Here is a 22,359-nt window from a genome sequence, read left to right as displayed (position 1 = left end):
AGCCAGTGTTTTAGTGTCAACCATACTTCTTCACAAGAAGTCAAGCCTTTTATACCAGTACATGTATTTACTTTAAACCAACTCTATATAGACTAAAAATCAGTCACTGTGAACCAGTTTACCACTGACAACTTGTAAAATTAAGTAACCCAAGTCGGGTTATTTTTGCATAAAAACTACCTTAGGAAAGCTTTTTTATTTTTAAACCATATGTAATATACATCAAATTTAATATATTTGTGAAGTTTCAAGAAAATTTACCTTGCGGTTCTTTTTAGGGGCGATATAATAATACAGGTACATTTTCTATAGAAATATATAGGAAGTTGTCATTTTCTGCAGAAAAATACTGCAATAGCGATTTTGCTTAAATTGTAACATGTGATAAGTAATACCAGTTTCTGTCTTATATGTAAACCGTACTCAAAATATCAAAAATGCACAAAATTTTGCTATATATATTTGGAGTATTACAAATGTAGATTGGTTCAATAGATTCTCCCAGCATCGGCATCCAGACTTCGTTAAAGTTTTTGGAGCAGGTTCTGTATCCAAGTTATTACTATTACTTGTCCTATCTTCACCAAACTTGCATAGTGCATCTGGACTTACTTGATGTGAACTTAAAAAGACTTGGATGCTGAATATGCACGGGACCATGAATTTCAGATGCTGGTGGAGGTTAAGGTTTTTAGGGAGGTTTAAAGTTTTTGGAGCAGATGCACTTTGATAACCATAGCTGAGTTATTCCATTTTCTATCTTCACCAAACTTTCGTGGATGTTGCATCTTATGATACTGACGCATTTAATAGACTTGAATGCTGAATCTGAGCCATAGGTTTCGGGTGCTGGATGAGGGGAAAGGTTTTTTTAGCAGATTAAAGTTTTTTTTGGAGCCGGTGCCCTTTGATAGATGAATCATAGTAATTGTGGGCTTAATCTTTACCAAATTCGGATAGATGATGCATCTTGTGACACTGATGCACTCCACAGGCTTGGATGCTAAATCTAAGCCAAAGCTTTCAGATGCTAGATGAGGTTAAGTTTTTTGGAGCAGATCACGTTCATGTAAATAAAAGTACTTGCTTATTACAACTTGCATAGTTGATTTAACTTACTAGCATGTTAATATGACTGTTTCATATCCCTGACTAAGAGCGCAAATAATGGCCTTATAGCGCGGCGATACAATATTTCATACAAATAGACATCAGTATGAAAATATAAACACTGAATGCTTATTTTTTGGATGTCGTCGGTCCTGTAACACACCAAGCGCAGACAAATTATTTTGTCTGCACCGCTAACGCGCGGTATTCAATTTGTCTGCACCGCTAACGCGCGCTATTCAATTTGTCTGCACCGCTAACGCGCGCTATTCAATTTGTCTGCACCGCTTTTTGTGTTACAGGACCTCTCATAAAGTTGTTTCCTCGTCTTGGTGATCTCTGTAATCTTTAAATTACCTATGTTTCTTTAATGTTATTTCTTATTTATACGTACCCCTACAAAGCTTCATTTTATCATAACGTCATAAAAGTACTGTGGCGATGCTCACTTACGGAACAACGATAGTACTCGATAGTACTCGAGTATTGTGTCCAATTTCAAAAATGGAATCGAAAAAAATCTTAATAGTACTCGAGTATTGTGTCCAATTTCAAAAATGGAATCGAAAAAAATCTTAAAAGTTATAATTAAACTGTATTTTACTAGATAGCTCAAAAACACGCGCAATGAAATCTAAAGTCATCCACCTAAGTTTTGAATTTTTGGTAAAATCTGCCTTAAAATTTTAGACATGATTCCTTTAGCCTTCATTGAAACTATTCAATGAAAAAAAATTCCAAAGTACATGTATTTAAGATAAAAATTTTATATTTTCCTTTATTTTCATACAAAACTCTGTGTTTTAAGGACTTTAATATAGTTTTAAAACGGCTTTGACCATTCAACCCTTTTGGGGGTCCTTGACACCTTTGGGAAAAGTTTTGCATACAAGCCCTAACTTCTACATTCCTTGCATACCTGGAATTCTAGCATGCGATCAATTTGATACTGATAGAAAAAAGGTTTAGATTTTAAGGAAAATTCAGCTATCTCTATTCATGAAACGAAAGTTTCCGACTTATTCAAACTAGGGACCTGCTGGTCAGTATACTGAAGCTATACCCATTGCGAACTACAGGAAAAGACACCCAAGATGGCGTTGTATATTGTATATTAACTAAGTCAGTTTTTTTAAGCTTGGGATTCACCAAGCAAAGTGCATAAGGCACGAAAAAGCATGATAGGGACATAAACATTCACATTAAATATGGCCAGTAAATTGTTTGCAACTACATTTAAATGCTTTCTTTGTGGTTAAAAAATCAATGTTAAAGAAGGATGGCTAAGTTAGGGCCCAATCTTCATACTTGGCTACAGCCCTTCAGTTAGTCGTTATCTATATTAGGAACTGGTAATGATTTAAAAAATTCGAAGTTAATATAGTTTGATTTTTTATTATGAGGTAATGGTATTAGACTTAGAAAAAAACACGTTATTTGGAGATAGATCTGAAAGGTGTATAATTAACCACTCAGCTTCCTTAAATTATTCATAGTTACAAAGTACGTAAGTCGTGTAATCGATCAGGACGCGTCCTATGTGGATAAGGAAAATTAAGAAATGTCTTCCATAAATGGAAAATATATAAAATCTTTTCTTCTGGGGTTCACACTGGATATCCGGACATTGCAAAAATAAATCCATAACTTGCTTTAGCGACCGATTATTATTGAATTTGGATTTCCATGTCCGATGTCCAACTGTTTGGTGCCATTACTACAGCTGTCGCTGTTCATAGCATATAGAAACAGCCAGACTGAAATCTACACGCCGCGTTTATCGATTGGTCGAAATCTACAGCGGCTGAAACTGACGAGAAAGTGACAAGACTGAAATTGACACGCCCTGTTTATCGATTGGTCGAAATCTACAGCGGCTAAAACTGACGAGAAAGTAACAGGACTGAAATTGACACGCCCTGTTTATCGATTGGTCAAAACCTACAGCGACCAAAGAAATATCACGGACTGCACGAAATAGTCATCATGATGATGTCAGACTCTCAGTCTCATAGGAGACGATTTGGCTGTTTCTTTTAGCTAACGTACTTATGCACATAAACATTAATTAAATTTTACTTACTTTTCGTAATCAATTTATTAATAAGTTAAAAGAAAGATGTTGATATAAATAATGAGATGCTTTCTTTGCATTTTATTGTTGAATTGTCAACAGCGTACTGTCAACAGCTTATGGTTGTACTGTAAGCCAGCAAAGATCACAGGCTCCTGACGTTAAAAATACATCTCTATTTCTTTTGATAATAAAATCATCCACTGTATACTGTTATATTAAAAGTACATGGAATAATTCTATTATTAAAAGAAATATTCATAACGTCAGACGCCTGTGTCCAAGTTATCAAAGAAATAATAAAAAATCAAGAAAGGTTATGCATACTGGGTTGGAACTTGGTAACAAACATTTTCTTGACAAAGATTTTACATGCTTAACCCACCCCTATCCTCATTTTTTTTTTAAAAACCCTCTTTTCATTCTTTGCACAAGAAACACTCAAGAGAGCATTTTTTCTATATATACCCGGTATCTCTTTCGATGTTCATTTAAGGCAACTTCCGCAAGTACATAACAGTTAAGTTCACTGTAGATAACTATATTGGCGATCAACCGTTTAATTGTAGTCTAACAGAGACTGATCATGAACAGAGTGTAAAATAACAATATAAACATTATTTTTATACTTTTGTAAGCACACGTATAAACGATGAAGATTACCTTGTAGTTCTATATATACTTTAGAATTATTTTTTTCCTTGACTGCATTTTTACATTTTCCTTTACTCAGTTTTAAAATTTTTTGTACCACTGAGTAGGATATTTCATGTATTTTGTTAGGTGATGATCTTTTTTCACAGGGACTACTTCTTTCAGGGCACATGCAGCAGAGTGTGCAGTCTGTTTACATACAAATGGAAAACACGTGGTTTTGAGGGTAGACCTGTTTGGAGCTAGATATTTTGAGAAAATGCAGTATCGCTTGCCCTTTTTATGGTGTTAGCTGATGAGATAGGTAACAAATAACATTTCCTCCGAATATTTTGTCATGAGGAATACAAACTGATTTTTAGGAATTTTTTCCCCTCTATAGTGCTATATAGTGAAAACAATTACCGGTGTGATACCTTGAATTCATGCACGGACACATTGCTTTGAGATTATCGTACAGCTTGGTTAATTCTGGTATTTAGTCAGTACACCAGTGATTTATGCGAGAGTCTGTGCCACATCACGTCGGCATGCATACTTAAAAGTTATATATAAATTGCCGCCTGTTGAAAGTCTATATACATTTCTAGTTTTACCTAACAAGAAGTTACATAAAGTAAACAAACTTTGTGTGTTGTACAACACTGTGAAAACAAGCAACAACGGAAAATGGAAGTAAATAAGAGCATCTTTAACAACACCATTGTTGAAGTCATTTGACTTAGAGTCTTTCAATCTATTGAATGGGTCACCTTTGAATGATAATTAAATGATAATGCATGTATTTCACTTTATTCCCAGGTTTGAATGAGACAGAGATACAGAGATATGTTGATCTCTTTTATTGATGAAGTGCTCTTTTTACAAGACCACATAAAATTGCAGAACTTCGGAATCACGTAACCTGACAGATCTTCGACGTCATCGAGAAATTGAATTAGTTATCAAGCGTAGACCAAACAAGAGGGCTGCTGGAGAAATTATATCTGGTATTTGTTCTTGCTGCTGATTAGGTTTTTAAGTTCCGTTGAACATACAAATCTGGTCCACAATTTGCTCTTTGGGTTCCGTAATTCCAATATGATATCGATTCTGTAAATTACGACGGGCTGTTAATCGCGACGTCGGCTGTTCGGATCACAACTCGATTTGTGAAGCACTTCAATACCTGGCATCGGAAAGGTAAGACTGACTGACTGATTCTCTCTCTCTCTCTCTCTCTCTCTCTCTCTCTCTCACTCACACACACACACACACACACACACACACACACACACACACACACACACACACACACACACACACACATAGCTTAATTTGCTTATAATGTGAAAATTTGCTTGGGTTATTTGCACTATCGCAAATCTCGATTCCTCATTGCAATTTTTTCTGAAATCGATTATGGATTAAGATTTTGCCTCGCGAAGGACTATATCGAGAATGTTTAGAAAAAAAACAGTTCACACAATCTGCCTCTGACTGTCGCCAGCTGCCCTGACACGCTTGTTTATTTGACGGAGCGAACGGATATACAGCGTATGTACATGTAATACTGCATACCTTGCCACAGCTGATAAAGGGTCACAGTGACTATGTCTGTATACTATGCTTTTCTAAAACTTAAAGGATTTTGCAGTTTCTGGACAACATAATAAACTATTACCGTGGCTTTGCATTTAGTGTGTTCCTGTCTATCGTATCGTAACTTGGACATATAGATTATTCATATTCTAGACTAGAAGTTCTGTTTATCACAAGTGATGCGTCTAGAGACAAGGTTCTGAGAGATTGTTCGAATTCGTGAAGAAACAGAGAGGATCATATCTTTAATGCACCTTTGTGAATAGATAAACTACACTAGAGCACCATGTCCGAATCCAAGAGGGTCGTGCTTGCGTACAGTGGAGGGTTGGATACGTCCTGCATTCTCGTCTGGCTCATAGAACAGGGATATGACGTCATCGCATTCTGCGTAAGCAGTTTATTTTCATACTAGAGGCTGAAGGCTGAATTGATACTAATGAAACATGAAAATGTATCAAGTCTAGAAGGTTTATGATGAATTTTCACACAGGCTAACATTGGACAGGATGATGATTTCGATGCTGCAAAAGAAAAGGCATTAAAACTTGGCGCCAAGAAGGTAAATATTGAATGATAGATAAATCGATTTTTGAATTAATTACAAGAAAAATGGTTTTATTTCAAGAAATATTGATTCAATTAAAGTGCTTGAACTTTAGACAAAATAGCTGCTGCTGAAATTGTCTACCTTGAGTTCAAGTAGAAATACCGGTACTTATTTTAATTTATACATTTTACTGTTATATACGTTTGTTCAGATGATAATTCCTGATGTGAAATCTGAATTCGTGGAGGAATTCATCTGGCCTGGCATACAGGCTAACGCAGCCTACGAGGATAGGTATCTACTGGGCACCGCCCTGGCCAGACCGTGCATTGCGAGGTAAAAAATTAAAATGTCCATTTTGAATACTACAGTCTGTCTTAAGTTTACTGTTTCCTTTTTTAAAGTAATATTCTAATGTTCATAGATACCGGTACCTTTATGCCTAAACTACGTTAATTAACTAGAATGAACAAAAGTCCATAAATTATGTTTTGAGGTGCCCCTCCTATCACTTTAGGGTTTTACTTGGTTAAAAATTAAAAAAAAGTATGCGGGAATCTCTCTCTTATAGGCTGTATAAAGTTAGTAACATATACATGTACTATGTATTGAAGAGGATGGGTGGTCAATAAACTAACCATCAGATCTACCTCAGAAATTTTAAACATGATATTTTGGGCTATAAACTACATTTGTATTTTAAAATCATTAAAGAAAAAAAATCCCAGATATTTTAGATTTGAAAGTTTAAAATATTTCTACATCTTTACACAAAGCTCTTCATGCATATACAGGAGGTTAATACAGTCTAAAAATGGTCATGACCTTCCATTCCTCCTTAAAAAGACATTTCCAAAATGTTTTAGCATACATGTATTTTCAGGGCCATGATCAAGGTTGCGGTGGGGGAGAAGGCGCAGTTTGTAGCCCACGGTGCCACGGGCAAGGGCAATGACCAGATCCGGTTTGAACTGGGGGCTTATGCTTTGCACCCAACTATCAAGGTAGTCTAAGTTAATTCCAGTAAATTGTTGGATTTACATTACAGGCATTTCTAAAAACTGCAATCAAGCTAACATTAATTTTATCAGGTCATTTCACCATGGAGGCTGCCCGAGTTTTACAAACGTTTCCAAGGTCGCGCTGATTTATTCAAATATGCACAGGTAGGTTTGTTTTAGTCGCTGAACAACCCCCCCCCCCTCTTAAAAATAATTAAAATTGTGTGCATGGTATTTTGCCCCAACCTATAAAATTTTCATTCACAACAACAAAATTTTTTCATGAATATGCATGTATGCACGAATGAACGTCATTTAAACCAAAAGAGTGAATGCCTAACAAATTAATTAATGTAATGACTGTTTGATTCATAAGTCAGGGTTTTGTAGGAGCATGGGATTGATTTGCCTGTGACCCCCAAAGCTCCATGGAGTATGGACGCCAACTTGATGCACATAAGGTATTCACAAGACTCGTTTATAACTACAATAAAATTTATGCTTGATACACTTTTTGGCAAACAATTTCAACTATTTTTTGACCTCGAACTAACAAATCTTAAATAAAGTCTTTAGCTGTGACTTCCTATCAAGCAATTTCCTTTTCCCCTATTTTAGTTCTTTATTTTTACAAATGTTATTTTTAATATTACATCTTTCACTTAAAATTCTGCAAACCTTCACCCAGTTGCGTGGTTTTATTCTTTGCAGAAAAAAAGCTTATATACTGACCAAGAGAATGAGATAATGTTTTTTAATTGTATTTCTATCATTGATTTATGAATACAAAACAAATATACTGTATATGGTCTGTATATTTGATAAATTTTAGCGCATTACATTTTGGTTTATTGGCAAATCAGTAACATATCTGCAACAGAAATGAAGCACCACTATGTCTGCAGTTATCTAAGCATCTAGCAAAATTTATACATTTTAATTTTCTTTTATAAAAAAACAAATAATATTAAAGTGCAAGTTAGTATTTCCTAGTGAGGCACATCACCACTATATGAGGCCAGTACGCGATCGTATGTCAAGTCTTAATATTTCTAAGTGCTCCCAATAAAGAACACAGGGGAAATGAAGTTGTTTAGACAGCTCTATATCTGGATGGCCCATTTGTATCGTAAGGAAGGTTAAGGGCTTGGAGCCAGTGGTATGAACGGTGTAGTAATCTAGTAAAGTCGTCGATAGAGTTGATAAACACATGTGTCCTGTACAACACAGGAATATGAATAAATGTCTGAACGTAGGCTCACTTTTCTGTCACATCAATGTGATACCCCTGTATGTCTAGGGGGCAAACCATTGATGCTCAAATGTTTCTAAATCTTAAAAACACAAAATTGTAACATTTAAGTTAGCCCAAGTTACCCCCCCCCCTCCATCTTGGACTTCATTAGATTACCGTGTAATTCAGTTTTTGTTACATATTGATAAACGTGTCTGTAGTTTGCACGTTTCAGCATTTGCAGTACTTTGGGTTTGTATCCGAATTTTCTTCATTTAGTTACGAGTCGGGGGTACTGGAGGACCCAGCGACCCACGCCCCTCCCGGGATCTACCAAATGACCGTGGACCCAGAGCAAGCTCCCGAGCAAGCTGAGAAAATTGTCATTTCATTCAAAAGTGGTACTATACAGAGAGAGAGAGAGAGAGAGAGAGAGAGAGAGAGAGAGAGAGAGAGAGAGAGAGAGAGAGAGAGAGAGGGGAAGGACTGAAATAAATTTTGGCGTTTTATTTTCAGGTTTGCCTGTTAGTGTTAAGAATCTGGGGGACAACACCACAAAGACTGACCCCCTGGGAATTTTCTCTTACATGAATGAACTAGGGTGAGTCGTCCAGCAAGATATAAATCAATGCATCGAGAAAGTCGAAGAACTATTACTATATCTGCATGTATACATATTCTTTTTTTTCTAAAAGAGGAAAGCATGCCATAGGGCGAATTGATATTGTAGAAAACCGATTTATTGGAATGAAATCGAGAGGTAAGCTATATCAATATACAGTAAAACACGGTTATAGCGAACACGCTTATAATGAATTGACGCTTACAGCGAAGTGATTTTCATTCCCCGTGACTTTATTTCATGTTGTAAACTTGACGGATATAGCGAATTACGCTTATAACGAAGTAAAATTGTCCGTCCCTGGGACTTCGTTATAAGCGTGTTTTACTGTACATGTATTCATAAATCGGCATATAACTGTATATATATAAATTTCATAAACATGTGTATATATGTACAGTACCATGACTAGAACCAAAGTCGCATGATATACTCGTACATTGCATTCCTTAAGAAATCTTTCGTTATCTTTAGTATGACTGTATTTACTGTATTATGACTGTAACATATGTATGCTTGAGTCCTAGTAATGTACAGCAGCCAGCAAGACTGTATATATATAATACTCATGCTCCACCACCTATAATATTGTAGGTTTATACGAGACCCCCGGGGGAACCATCCTTTTGGCGGCCCATGTCGACATCGAACTCTTCACACTCGACAAGGTCAGTTCAATGAATGATCAGTTTTACAGGAAATGAAAAAAATGTACTAAATTGATTTACCTGAATTTTTGTTTGCTATTATATGGACCTCTTGTATACTTCAGGAAGTACGGAAGATAAAACGAAATCTGGATATCACCTTTTCAGAACAAGTTTACAAAGGTACTGATCATGAATTTGAAAGGTAGTGAAATCTAATTTCATTTAATCTTCTTATGAGAGATCCGACATCTCTAATAAGGAGATATTCTTCGCAGACACAATTCAAAATTACTGTATACAGGGTTATTTTCGCCCCGTGTATTTTTCGCCCTTCTTCACTTGCATACAATTTCGCCCGTCTTGAATTCGACCAGAAACAGAGAGATAATTGGACATTGGAATAATTCACCCGCTGACAGCTAGGGTGAAAGGGCAAAAATAAAACAGGGGCGAATATTTCCCTGTATACAGTATACCATTTTGCTTTAAATTCGGCTACAGCGCCTTCTATATGCCAGTGTATATATATATGACTTCTTATATCAATTCCTGACCTAAGTGACCCATATATTTTGCTAAGATCTTCCAGAGTGTTATGTGTAAATACATACATGTACCATTTTATTTATGTCAATATTAAATATTCAACAGGGTTTTGGTTTAGTCCTGAGTGCGAGTTTACACGCTCCTGTATCCAGAAGAGCCAGGACCACGTGACTGGTAGCGTCACTGTCAAGCTGTATAAAGGAGGAGTGTACATCTTGGGGCGAGAGTCGCCGCTGTCGTTGTACAATGCAGAGCTCGTCAGGTCAGACAATGGAATATATGGGCGCGCTTGTGTACACCGTGTACGCTGTTGTGAATTATACATTTTTCTACACCGAGTCAGGGGCATGTGTTGTTAGGTGCAGCACTGAAACCAATATGGCGGGTGAATTTTATGGTTAGAAAACTTAACAAATGATACAAGTAATAAAACGAAATAGAAGTTGCTCAGATTGTCTTTCGATTGAAAGCAGTTTAATATAAAACATTTTTGTTTTATTGCATTTAAATCGTGGAAATATGAAAGCCCATTGAGCTCATTTTCTTAAGTTATAATTATTTCTTTTGCGAATAAACGCGTAGCTTTCGCGATATAACTCGTGATTTTTGCAAAAAAACACGAAAAATGTTGCGAATAAACACGTAACTTTCGCTATTTAACGCATAAATTTTGCAAAGAAACGCAAAATTGTCGCTAATAAACGCGAAACTTTTGCATTTTGTTTACGATACGGTGACATTAAGCGCATTTCCAACATTATCAGTTTAAATATCCTTTAATCTTTTTTTAAAATTGGCTATGAATAAACACAAATTATATGGTCACTGGTTTAATTCTTTAACATTATATTTCTTATTATTATAACAGTACATAATATTATTTTAATTCGCTTCATATTTACAAATCAAAGTAAAACGGAAATTGTGTTTTTTCACTCATTGTTCTAATTCATGGTTCTTGTATGAAACAACACTAAAGTTTCGCGTTAATTCGCAAAAATTACGCGTTATATTGCAAAATTTTCGCATTTAGTCGCGAAAATTACGGGTTTATTCGCGAAAGTTTTGCGTTAAGTCGCCAAGGTTACGGTTTAATTCGCGAAAGTTTCCCATTTATTTGCCAAAGTTTCACGTTTGTTCACGATAAATAAATTTTTTACATAAGAAAATGGGCTTTCGTAGGGAAAAGACCTAAATCGTTGCTGAATATCAGAATTTTTTTTACCTAAGAAAATGGGCTTTCGTAGGGAAAAGACCTGAATCGTTGCTGAATATCAGATTCTCCGCTAAAACTGCATCCCTGTCCGACATATTTATAATTAAATGCATTTGATACACACAATATAATATGTTTACAGCAGTGTTCACTGTTCTATACATTACAATTCGATTTTTATTGTATAGTCCAATACATTGCATCAACGACTATTCAAATATTAAATCGCACAACTGTTGAAACTTTCATAAATTTAATATTATGAGGCGTCAAATACGGTCGGAGATGAAAAAATCTATCATAAATTTTGACCGTATTTAATCACCTCATAATATATACTCAAAGAATGATTCCTAATTCCTTAATTGGTTTTCGTTGATAGCATGGATGTACAAGGCGATTATGAGCCAACAGATGCAGGAGGATTCATTAAGATAAATGCACTCAGGTAAATACATGTATAGGAATCAAATCCCCAAAACAGGGGAAGCATTGGGCTTTATTTTCAAAAGACTAAAAGGTAATAATATTGAAAACGATGTGTGTCTTAATTCAAGGAATATAGAGCATATTTTTGTCTTTACAGGCTTCAGGAATATTGTCGACTTCGACAGAATTCGGGCTCGGGGAAGTAGCAAGTGAAAATTGCCCAAGAATAATATGTTGTGAAAATGTGATTTTATTCATTCTTGTGTATATGCGCGCGCGTGTGTATGGTTATCATACCAGTAATTTGTTTATATATATACATGTACAATAACTAATACTTCTATCAAATTCAAATTTTGTGTCAATTATGATCAAATAAAGGTTTTTTCCCTGAACTTTGAAATTTTACTACATAACATTAGTTATGACTTTACAAAAACACTATTTGATTACGTAAGTGATTTAATACCTGCTGAAGCCTAAATTCGTCATATTTAAACTCAATCATTTCTAATATTTGCCATGTAGTGAAGATTCTGTCATCGTATTTTACAACCAAAATGAATTAGGGTCAAATTCATTTTTTTTTCACGTAACAATACCAAGTAAAACTGAGGTATTTGACCTTCTGAATATAGTTTTTAATTTATTAAATATTGTCATAAAAGGGAAAAATACCAAATTACATTCAAATCAGCATTGTTTAGTTTAGTAACGCACTGATACTCACAGCTCGTACGTAGTAAACTTGTAATGTCAAGCATAGCGTAATTCTACAACATAATAATTTGAGAAGCACATACCTTTTGAGCCATTCTTAACATAAAATAAAATATAAAACCACGTCACATTTTTACAACTGTTTTTACACAATGCTAAACTCCGTATAAAATTGACATACTAATGGCTGTACATGTGATTTTCACTTTCGTTTTAAATCTGATCACATGTTTTGCAGTGTAACTGTTTTTCCTGTCAACATGGGTGAAGAGAATGAATGTCTGTTCTCGGTTAGGATCAAGTTCAGTTGTTGGGATTTGGGGCACCTCTTCTTCTGTGCCTTTCAAATTCTGTAAAAAAATTCAAAATTATACAGGTACAAATGAATAGTTATATAATTGGATAAATAAAAAAAAATTTCCGCGAGTTTTGTAAAATTTGTCAAATTATGTAATACATAGGGAAATAGATCGTCCTCATTTGCATTTTGTTCATTTTTTTTATTTTTAACTGAAAAAAGTTTAACTGCATTGACATGAATAAAGCAACGGAAATTTTCATATTCAGCAACTGCAATGAACATCGTACATGGAAGCAAAACAAACGTCCGTGTCTCAAATACGATTCATTTTATTTTATTGATATGGTTATGTTAAAAGTGCTATAATGAAACAGCAAAAGATGGATTGATTCAAATCTGGTCATTTTATGTTCTAAGATGATTCAGAAAATGAAATGTGTTAAAAGAATATAAAAAGGTCGCCTTTAACGGTAAAATATAAATCTTTGCACATAGTATTCACAATGTCGAGGCTATTCAATTGTTACGTTCTTCGCAAGTTTCTTAGCCTTGACATTGACATTGTTAAGAAATCGTGCTGTCAGTTAATAACTTTATATCTGTGATAACAAATAATACAACTCAATTTTGAACCATAAACCCAATAACTTTATAAAACTTATAGCTGTAAGCTTAATCGAAAACGGTATTGGCTGCGCCGCGTTTTAAAATAATGTTTTAAAGTGTGCAAATTGGAAATAATATAAATAAAAGTAATAAGGAATCATTCTTTGAATATTATGAGGTGATAATTTCGCTCGGAGCGTGGTCAAATCTATCATTAGCCCTTCGAAATTATCACCTCATAATACTCAAAGAATGATTCCTTATTCCTTAAATATGTGAAAGATAGGGCAAAAAAGAGACAAATCGTTCACAGAATGTAGAAAGTCGGACAGCTACGTGGTTTTTATACAGTACATTATTCATCAGTGGTCTTAAGTCAACACAAAATGAAGGGTCGTTTTTTGCATTGTAAACAAATGAATTTTATCGGTTTTTAGTGGGAAATATGGAATTAAAAATCACCATGCATCAAATGGTTGATCTAAAGACCAAATATAGATCGGTGTACCTACATTGTATGTATAATGCTATTGTAAATCAGTAGATTCTGCCTGCAATGAAAGCATGGTATCCCAGGCAGTATATTTCGTATGAGTTATCACTAAATTATGATTTACCTTTAATGTTTCACCTAGCTGCAGAACTGTAGCTCTGCGCAACTAATACACAGTTTTTTGTACGGATGGAACAGTAGCTCTACGGCCTGTCAACCCGAATTTCTTGTAGAGCTACAGTTCTGCACAGTTTCACCGTGAAAAAAAATCGTTTATAGTGCTATGATTTGTAAATCAATGTTGGAATGGGCGTCATGAAACACAAGTATGACTCACTGCTAGTCTTTTTTTTCTGAGTTAGGTATAAAAACTATATATTGTTACCCTGGCTGGAATACTTCTTCTTGACGTCTTTGAATTCTGGGGGTGGGGGAAGCTCGTTAACATCGTGGAACGGAAACCGGGACTCGAGATCTGAAATATTAAAGTAAAGACTCAAGCACGTGATACGAGAGATTGATATATACAATAAAGGAATTTGATCACCTCACAATATTCAGACTAATTTTCTAATTATTTAATCAGAATTTAATCTGTGTTATTTTCCCTGTCCCCAGGTCAAAGAAACAAGACTGCACGTTCAGATATCAGATTCAGCGCTTACATTATGCTTATTTTCAAAAGATTTATTGAGTGCATTTTTTCAAAACCGATATCAAAGTTTTATGTAAAATGTGAATTATGGGTCAAAACAGCGATCAAAATATTGAATTTTGGTTGTGTTAGAGGCACCATATACACAACATTACAAATTAAGAGTTGAAATTAATATTTCCCTCAATCAAATGCATGCAACACACAGTATACACAAAAAATTGGCTAAAGCTACATAGAAATAAAGGCAAAGACAGTGGGTGAAAAGCAAACACGGTGGAATTTTATTCACGGAGGACAATAACATATTAAATCTTTTAAAAAAATATATCATAAATACAAAAGACAGTAAAAACCCACTCCCCTCCAAGGAAAATGACTTTAAATGAAAAAGAAATACAATGTACTTCTATACGTTATTGCTGGCGATAAAAATTATTCGAAAGAACTATATATGATAAAAGTTAAATTTGGCCCCCATAATTCGCCATTTTTTAAGTGTTTCGGATACAATAGAATGTTAACTAATTTTTTAGAAGAGTTGATATAAAATATATTTTTCATCTATTTATTTGATTTATTTGCACTCACTGGCAGTATATGACGTCAGAAGTGACGCCATTTCTATAATTCAATCAAAATCAGCCAAAAATTGACATTTTTCTTATCTATTTACGAATGGGAAATATAGAGCGCATGCTTGAACAAGGAAAACTTTTTTGTCACATATTAGTCTTGGCTAGATACATCTCTGATTAAAATATTTTATTTGTTCAAGAATGCGCTCTATGTTTTCGGAAGGAAAAACTGCTTGAAAACAAGCTGTTTTACGCTAAAAATGCAAAAATGGCGGGAAAAGGTTGTCTTTACAATGTCGTATTTCTAAATTGTGGGCACTTGAACCAAAATGAATATTATGTTAACACATCACATACATATCTGTACTAAGAAAACAAAGAATGATAGTAAAATGATGATGTTCATTTAAGGGGGCCATTTTAGGCCCTTATCATATTTCGTCCTTTTCTTTAAAAGCGCATAAAAGGGGTATTCATTTATAGGCTGCAACAAAGCTAGTGCATGTTGATCACAAACACAAGAAAGTTGTAAGTTTCCCCTTAAAAGATTTTGCATCTTTTAACCAAGAATTAAAGCTGCTTTTTGCGTTTTGTTTTAAGCTTTCAAGCTGACTTATAATTATTACCTTCAGAGGAAACCATCGCTTAAAATTTTATGAAAGAAAGAGTTCAAATTGATCGTAAAAATAAGCAGTATGTAGTAATGTACAAATATTAGTATCGTAAAACAAGAGGCCCATAGGGCCACATCGCTCACCTGAGCAACAATGGCTTTATATGGGTGTTCAAAGGATATTGTGCATCGGTAGAAAAAAAATACCATAAAATAAACTGTATCCAAATTTTACACTTATTTTCCTACACTTAATCTATGACATTATACCCTTATGAAATACCATTTTTACCAAAAATTAGATCCTATGCAAGATAGAAAACAAAATTTTGGTAGGGGTACACTCTTAACTTCCAATTCTCTATATTTTAGTTCTGCCCCCTCACTTTATAAAACGATCAAATTATATATGTGCATATGCACAAAGGTACATATTCATCTTCAACTACATTGTACTAGCTAGTTATTGTATTTTATTAAAAAAGATTCCTATATGTGAAAGAGGAAAATTGTACCTCAATGTGCTCAAATTAAAAACATTCAAATATTTAATTGGTCTTCCACATTATAAACGATTGTTGTTTACTAGGCGTGAACTCGTGCTACGTTTTATAACCTTACTCACTTGATCGATGAATACACTCGAATGAAAAATGTTGTCATGTAATATGTTAAAGAATAACGTTAAAAAATGGCTACAAATCAAGATGATTTTCCGCTGTAATTTTTTCTTAAGAATAGCGATAATAGATTTATCCCCGTAACAGTAATATTTTAAACTGTTTTAAAGAGGTAATTTTAATTTAATTGTGTCTGAAAAACAATCAAAGTTGGTGTAGAGTCATCGTATAAGAAGAGGGCCCCAAAAAGTTGTTATAGTATATCATCCTTTTAATTTTTATTTAGAGACATTTCTAGTGATAAATCAAAATTTCAGCGTCAATCGTAGAATTATAAGCGAGATACAGAACTCACAATTCTGCTTGGTTTGAGTCAATATTTTGTTCACAAGAGTTAATTACATTCAACTTAAGATTTTTAAATTTGGTATTTCCTATTCAGAATGAACAAAAGCATGGCCTCAGTTCTGGGACCAAAGCTCTGTATCTTGCTTATAATTCGAAACTTGACTCAGCTGAAAATGAATAGTAAAAAGAAAATTGTAAATAAACAATTAAAACAGAAGAAACATACACTAAAACAAAGAAAGAGCACAATTTATTTTTCATAATATACATATACCTATATATTTCTAACAGCAAAAACAATCTCCGTTTAGACTGAAAATGCAGAGCATCTTAACAAAACACGTTGCATTATAATCAACCATAACGTAGAGATCATACCGAATTACCAATAAAATGTATAGTATTTATAATATGATATGCTGTTTGTGCATCAGATTATGCAAATTTTGCGCAGGTTAAATATTAACTGCCTGATTTACCGAAGTCTATATTTGATTCGATACATAAAAATCCCAAAATACAGGCAATATTTCCTCTCAAGTTAAAAAGCATAAACGAAATTCAAAACAACGTAAAACCACGGTCATGAGTGAAAAGGTCGAAAGATTGAATCTCAATTGACTTCACGAAATTGGCCCAAATATATTTAGCACGTTTCAAGTATCCCTTTGCATGTAAACTGTTGCACAACAAGCAAATACATCTTTGTCAGTTTGACTCGTTTGCCATGCGTCAACATTCAAACTTGGCTGCCTTACAGAATGAACTTTCGTTTTCGAAACCCGAATTTATAAACTGATTGACAGCGATTATCTCTTTATTTTTTATTTTCGTTAATTACTCAAAATTGAAACAGAGTTCGCCAATAATTTTTGCAATTTATGTTTTCCTTTCCATATGGATTATTTTTGCAAAATTACGTTGAATTTGACTCAATAGTTCTTGAGAAGAAGATTTTTTAAAATGCACCCCCTTTTTCTACGGTTTCGAGGTTTTCTCCGTTTTAAATGAAGATCGGTCTTTCATTTCTGCAATTTATAATCACCTTTCTATAGGGATGCTTTGTGCCAAATTTGGTTGAAATTGGCGAAGCGGTTTTAGAGAAGAAGTTTAAAATGTGAAAAGTTTACAGACGGACGGACGGACGGACGGACGGACAGACAGACAGACGGAAAGACGGGCGACGAACAAAAAGTGATCAGAAAAGTTCACTTGAGCTTTCAGCTCAGGTGAGCTAAAAAGGTAAATTATTATATCTGTTTACAATAATTCGATTTTTCTCTATAAACATAAAGGTCTCTAAAACAAAGTACATACCAAAATTCTCTAATATGCGTTGTGGGATGGAGCCATTTGTCACGTGGTTATGCACACTAGGGGCGTGACCGCCGTGGAGGGACGCGTTCCGCCGGGGTGGGAGTCGCGGGGCCGCCTTCTCTGCTGTGGACTGAAGATTTGTGTCACTTCGAGCGTTTCTGGGTAAAGTTTGTGATGTATATTGAGAACTTTGTTTCTGTTGGTTTCCCCTAGGATGGGGCAGAGTCCCAATGGACGGGGGTGGGGGCGGAAGCGGGTCTTGTTTACCCCTGGGTGGGGGTGGCGGCAAATCGTCCTGTCGGGGCAAACTTTGAATCGATGGGGGAACCGGTGGGAGGGGGTCATTTCTGCTCCGTGGGGGTGGGGGAGGGAGTTCATCTTCAGACGGTCGACGATGCCTGGGGGACGAGATCTGTGATTGTGTACGGGAGGGAGCGTGTGCCGAGGCCCTACGGGGGAGGGTGTTGGAGGGAGGTCGCCCGTCCCTGCTGGGTAATGGCGGAGGTGCTCCACTCATCGCTAGGGCTGCCATAGTTCAGAACATGACTCTGCAAAAATAGGTATAAAGGTCAAGATTAATCGACATGAATTTCCTGATGATGTTTTTCAATTTGATAAACATATTTGGTAAACACAAATAGATTGGAAATAGGCAATACAGATTTAGACCCTCTAAAAGGATTGAGGATATAATTTATAACATAATTAATCTTATGAAAATAAAAGTGATAGTACATTCCATAACATTCCTAAATAAATTCATTGTATTTTTAGTACGCACCCAAAATATAAAAAAATAGTTCTACTTTTATAAGTACCGAAGAGGTAGTATTTCAATGTTTAATGAATTTTCATTATATAAGCATTGAAATCAGCCGCTTTTAGTATACCTTCTTGTTTCAGTTACTGATTTTCATTACATGACTATAATTTATCTATATGCATTATGATGTTCACTATATTATATATTCTAGACATGACAGGATGTTTGATGCCGTTGGAAATAAATATAGCAATGTAATGGGAAAAACCGATGACGATTCCTTTAGGTCAGACTGATGTCTATAATTTAAGACACAGACAATTCAATACCACGTATACATGTACATGTAATTGATATCGCTAAAACCATACGATACGATCTGATCTACCGGTATGTTAAATGTACGTCTTGTTTCAAAAAGTATGATTATTAGAATTTGACACTATATATAAATGATTATGTACACATCGCGAGTGGTATGTTAACCATTGCGACTGTAGATAATGAGTCCCTCACAATTATTTTGCTGGCCCTGTCAATTGGTCGGAAGGAAGCAATGTCAGTTTCCTTATTTTACGAAATACGTATGCCGGGACGACAAGTACTATCTGTTCCTCCATTGAAATAGGAGTGTCCTTGAATTTAATGCACTGCATTTATGAAAAATATGTAATAGATATGACCAGGCTCGAGTGTTAACAGAAGGGGTTTGAACGGTGTTTGTATATCCCTTCATAAACTGTATAATATGATTAATACAGTTGATCTTAACCACGGGTGATTTTTTTTATATATTTCGGTACCTTTTGGGGCCTTCTTTTTACGGTATTACATAAGACCACCTTCATAAAATCTGGTTCTTTTTATGACTATATTACATACATTTTATTAAATAAATTAGTCTACAAGAAAGACTCATACATATAGTTTGGTTAGCAGATTCATTCAAGTACTCCTATATATATTCTTACGTTCCATTTGTGTAAACTTAAAATAGGAAATAAACAAATCATGGTTGTGTCATTCTGTCATTCAGGGCAAAGAAAAACCTCTCGAGAAACCTCAATAATAAAAAACTGCAAACGAAATACAGAAGTTTTCCATTTTCATTGATCCTTTGTATTCAAGTGACTATATATATTATTACCTAATCAAATGGATTTTGTTGTTTTATTACAAATTAAATATTTGCGTCTATTTTGAACTGCCGGTCAATAGACTGCGATCTATTAGACCGCCGGTCAATAGAATTCGATCTATTGGACCGCCGGTCAATAGACTGCGATCTATTGGACCGGCAACGTATTTCAGAACGTGGGTATGTTGATGTTACATCCTTTCGATAGTTCTCAGGGAATGTATATTCCTTTACATAGACGCTGTTTTAGTACTTGGTGAAACCAAATTAATGTTATCAAAATGGAGTATCAAAAAATCAACAGTTTTAAAGCTTTATATAAGGTAAAAGACTATTTCAAATCTAATGGGTTGAAGACTCCCCCTTCTTTGTGTAAACTATTACTAAATTGAGATGTTGTAATGCATGCAACAGGTTTTGTGCATGTAAAAGATGAAAAAAAAATCTGAGTATATTGCATAATGGCACGAAAACCATCTGCAATATGCAAATTGTAAACCCCGAAAACTAAATAAGGAATTAGGTAATAAAACAATTATTTAATGCTTGAACAGTCAATAGACAAGATTTTTTCCCCTTGGTGCAGGGAACAGCTCAGTATGATCTATTGCCCTCGGCCGTTGGCCTCGGGCAATAGATCATCCTGAGCTGTTCCCTGCACCTCGGGAAAAATATTCTGGTCTATTGACTGCTCAAGCATTAAATAATTGTATATTATAAGACATATATAGATGTACTTGAACATCTACACAACGACGGATTTATCAGTTGCTAGGAAATCCGACAGTCTTCCAGTCATCTTGTACTTCACTTTTATCACGATAAAATAAAATAAAATAGACATCAAAGATAAAAATTAGCCTCAGAAGTACTTCCTATTCAACATATATAAGAATATCAATATGAAAAGGGGGGTGGGAATGCACATACCTGACACCCACCCACCCACTCCCGTTTGATCGATTGTCAACGTCATACCACATTCGATTGAAACAAATGGAAGGGGTTAGCTGATAAACCCGTGTTAAATGTCTACAACAAACTTTGAATATTCATATCCCATACGGCGATTGTTATGTAGGTCATTTAAGTATTAGGAAGAAGTCATGTGATACATGTAAGCTAGTATATTTAACAAGTTTGAGAATATATATGGAACAAATCAAAATTCATTTTGAGAGCCGTCTCTTTCGATTTGATTACATCAGTTGTCTTTCCGAATGACATGTCGTTAGCAAGCGAGACTGATAAAAACACAGAGACAAACTTGTGTACTTACCCCTGTTAAATGCCGAGTGAACTTGTATATCCAGTTTCATTAAAAAAAAAACAACAACAACAAAGTCTTGTTAAAATTCACGGTAGTGTGAAACGGGTAACAGCAGTAGGTTGATCAATTAATGAAAATCTAGAGGAGTTATAACAGAGAGATATAAATCCAAATGTAGTGCATCGCAACTGACAAATCCGAACCCGGAAGAAAATTTTAACCTCTTTGTAAACAGTCTTGGGGCCGTAAGACAGGGAAATTTATGGTGTTCCGATGGGGCCACTTCGAACTTCGCACTTTCGCCTTTAGGTCGAAGATGCGAGAGTGCGAAGTTGCGAAGGCGAAAGTGCGAGAGTGCGACGGCGAAGGAGCGAAAGTGCGAAGATGCGACGGCGAAGCGCGAAGGTGCGACGGCGAAAGTGCGAAGGTGCGACGGCGAAGGAGCGATACTACTATCGCTCCTTCGCCGTCGCAACTTCGCACTCTCGCCTTCGCATCTTCGCACTTTCGCCTTCGCCTTTTTGGTAGCATTCAGAAAGTCTCGGTCGATTACATAAAATTTGATGCAGGCACCGTACTCGCCAAGGTTTTCCGATTAATCCATGATATCATTGGTACGCATGCGCTAGGCCATTGTGCTTACTATGAATGTTTATAAATATTTTAATGTGTATATGTGACATATATATATATGTGTTTACCAGTGCTGGCTATGCCTAATCATTATATACATTATAAAAAATGTAATGTCCGCCATAATGCATACATATGCACTTCCAGACTCCTGTCACTTACCAGCTGTCTGTTTACCGTGGATCAAACACAGTAACATTTTAATTTCATTATGCGACACTGCTTGCTGATGTATGGATCTAAAGGGGGAGAGGGGGTCCCCCCCCCCCCCCCGGAGAATTCAATATAAATAACTTCACACATGCAGTAAAGGGGGAGAGGGTCCGGATTTCATTCCCCCGGAAAATTTAATTTTATTAATTATATATAATAAAATCTCCAAAATATGTCTCGGAACATAATTATCCACCCCCCCCCCCCCCCTAGAAAAAGTTATGGATCTGCGCAGGCTGTTGAAAATAAATTCTAAAAAGTTAATCGTCTGCCTTAGATGTCCTTTTATACAGCTAAAATTGTCTTTAAACGATAGAGAGCTCCACAAATATAAAAAGGCGAAGGCGAAAGTGCGAAGATGCGAAGGCGAGAGTGCGAAGTTGCGATGGCGAAGGTACGATAGTAGTATCGCTTCTTCGCCTTC

The 22,359-nt window shown here is 35.3% G+C and overlaps 2 protein-coding genes across 3 annotated transcripts; one reads left to right on the top strand and one right to left on the bottom strand.

The window, feature by feature from the left end:
- Positions 1 to 5,677: 5,677 nt before the first annotated feature.
- Positions 5,678 to 12,140, top strand: LOC128155257 (argininosuccinate synthase-like). The gene is made up of 14 exons (XM_052816877.1): positions 5,678 to 5,810; positions 5,913 to 5,981; positions 6,181 to 6,305; positions 6,853 to 6,973; positions 7,061 to 7,135; positions 7,361 to 7,431; positions 8,484 to 8,605; positions 8,721 to 8,805; positions 8,900 to 8,964; positions 9,421 to 9,494; positions 9,599 to 9,656; positions 10,128 to 10,284; positions 11,621 to 11,686; positions 11,825 to 12,140. Exons 1-14 carry the CDS (start codon positions 5,706 to 5,708, stop codon positions 11,871 to 11,873), a joined length of 1,242 nt encoding a protein of 413 aa, XP_052672837.1. The 5' UTR covers positions 5,678 to 5,705; the 3' UTR covers positions 11,874 to 12,140.
- Positions 12,141 to 12,286: 146 nt separating this feature from the next.
- Positions 12,287 to 21,335, bottom strand: LOC128155258 (WAS/WASL-interacting protein family member 3-like). Of its 2 annotated transcripts, XM_052816878.1 has the most exons (5): positions 21,099 to 21,335; positions 17,919 to 18,466; positions 15,647 to 15,664; positions 14,173 to 14,262; positions 12,287 to 12,737 (listed from the first exon to the last, which is right to left on the bottom strand). In XM_052816878.1, the coding sequence occupies exons 2-5, from the start codon at positions 18,448 to 18,450 to the stop codon at positions 12,691 to 12,693; spliced, it is 687 nt and encodes a 228-aa protein (XP_052672838.1). In that variant the 5' UTR covers positions 18,451 to 18,466; positions 21,099 to 21,335; the 3' UTR covers positions 12,287 to 12,690. The 2 variants fall into 2 exon arrangements, with proteins under 2 accessions (XP_052672838.1, XP_052672840.1); XM_052816880.1 differs by lacking the exon at positions 15,647 to 15,664 and having other exon boundaries at positions 21,099 to 21,333.
- Positions 21,336 to 22,359: the final 1,024 nt, after the last annotated feature.

Source organism: Crassostrea angulata, chromosome 7 (assembly GCF_025612915.1).
Source record: "Crassostrea angulata isolate pt1a10 chromosome 7, ASM2561291v2, whole genome shotgun sequence".
NCBI lineage: Eukaryota > Metazoa > Mollusca > Bivalvia > Ostreida > Ostreidae > Magallana > Magallana angulata.
The sequence above is the reverse complement of the archived record's forward strand: the minus strand, read 5'-3'. Positions and strand labels throughout refer to the sequence as shown.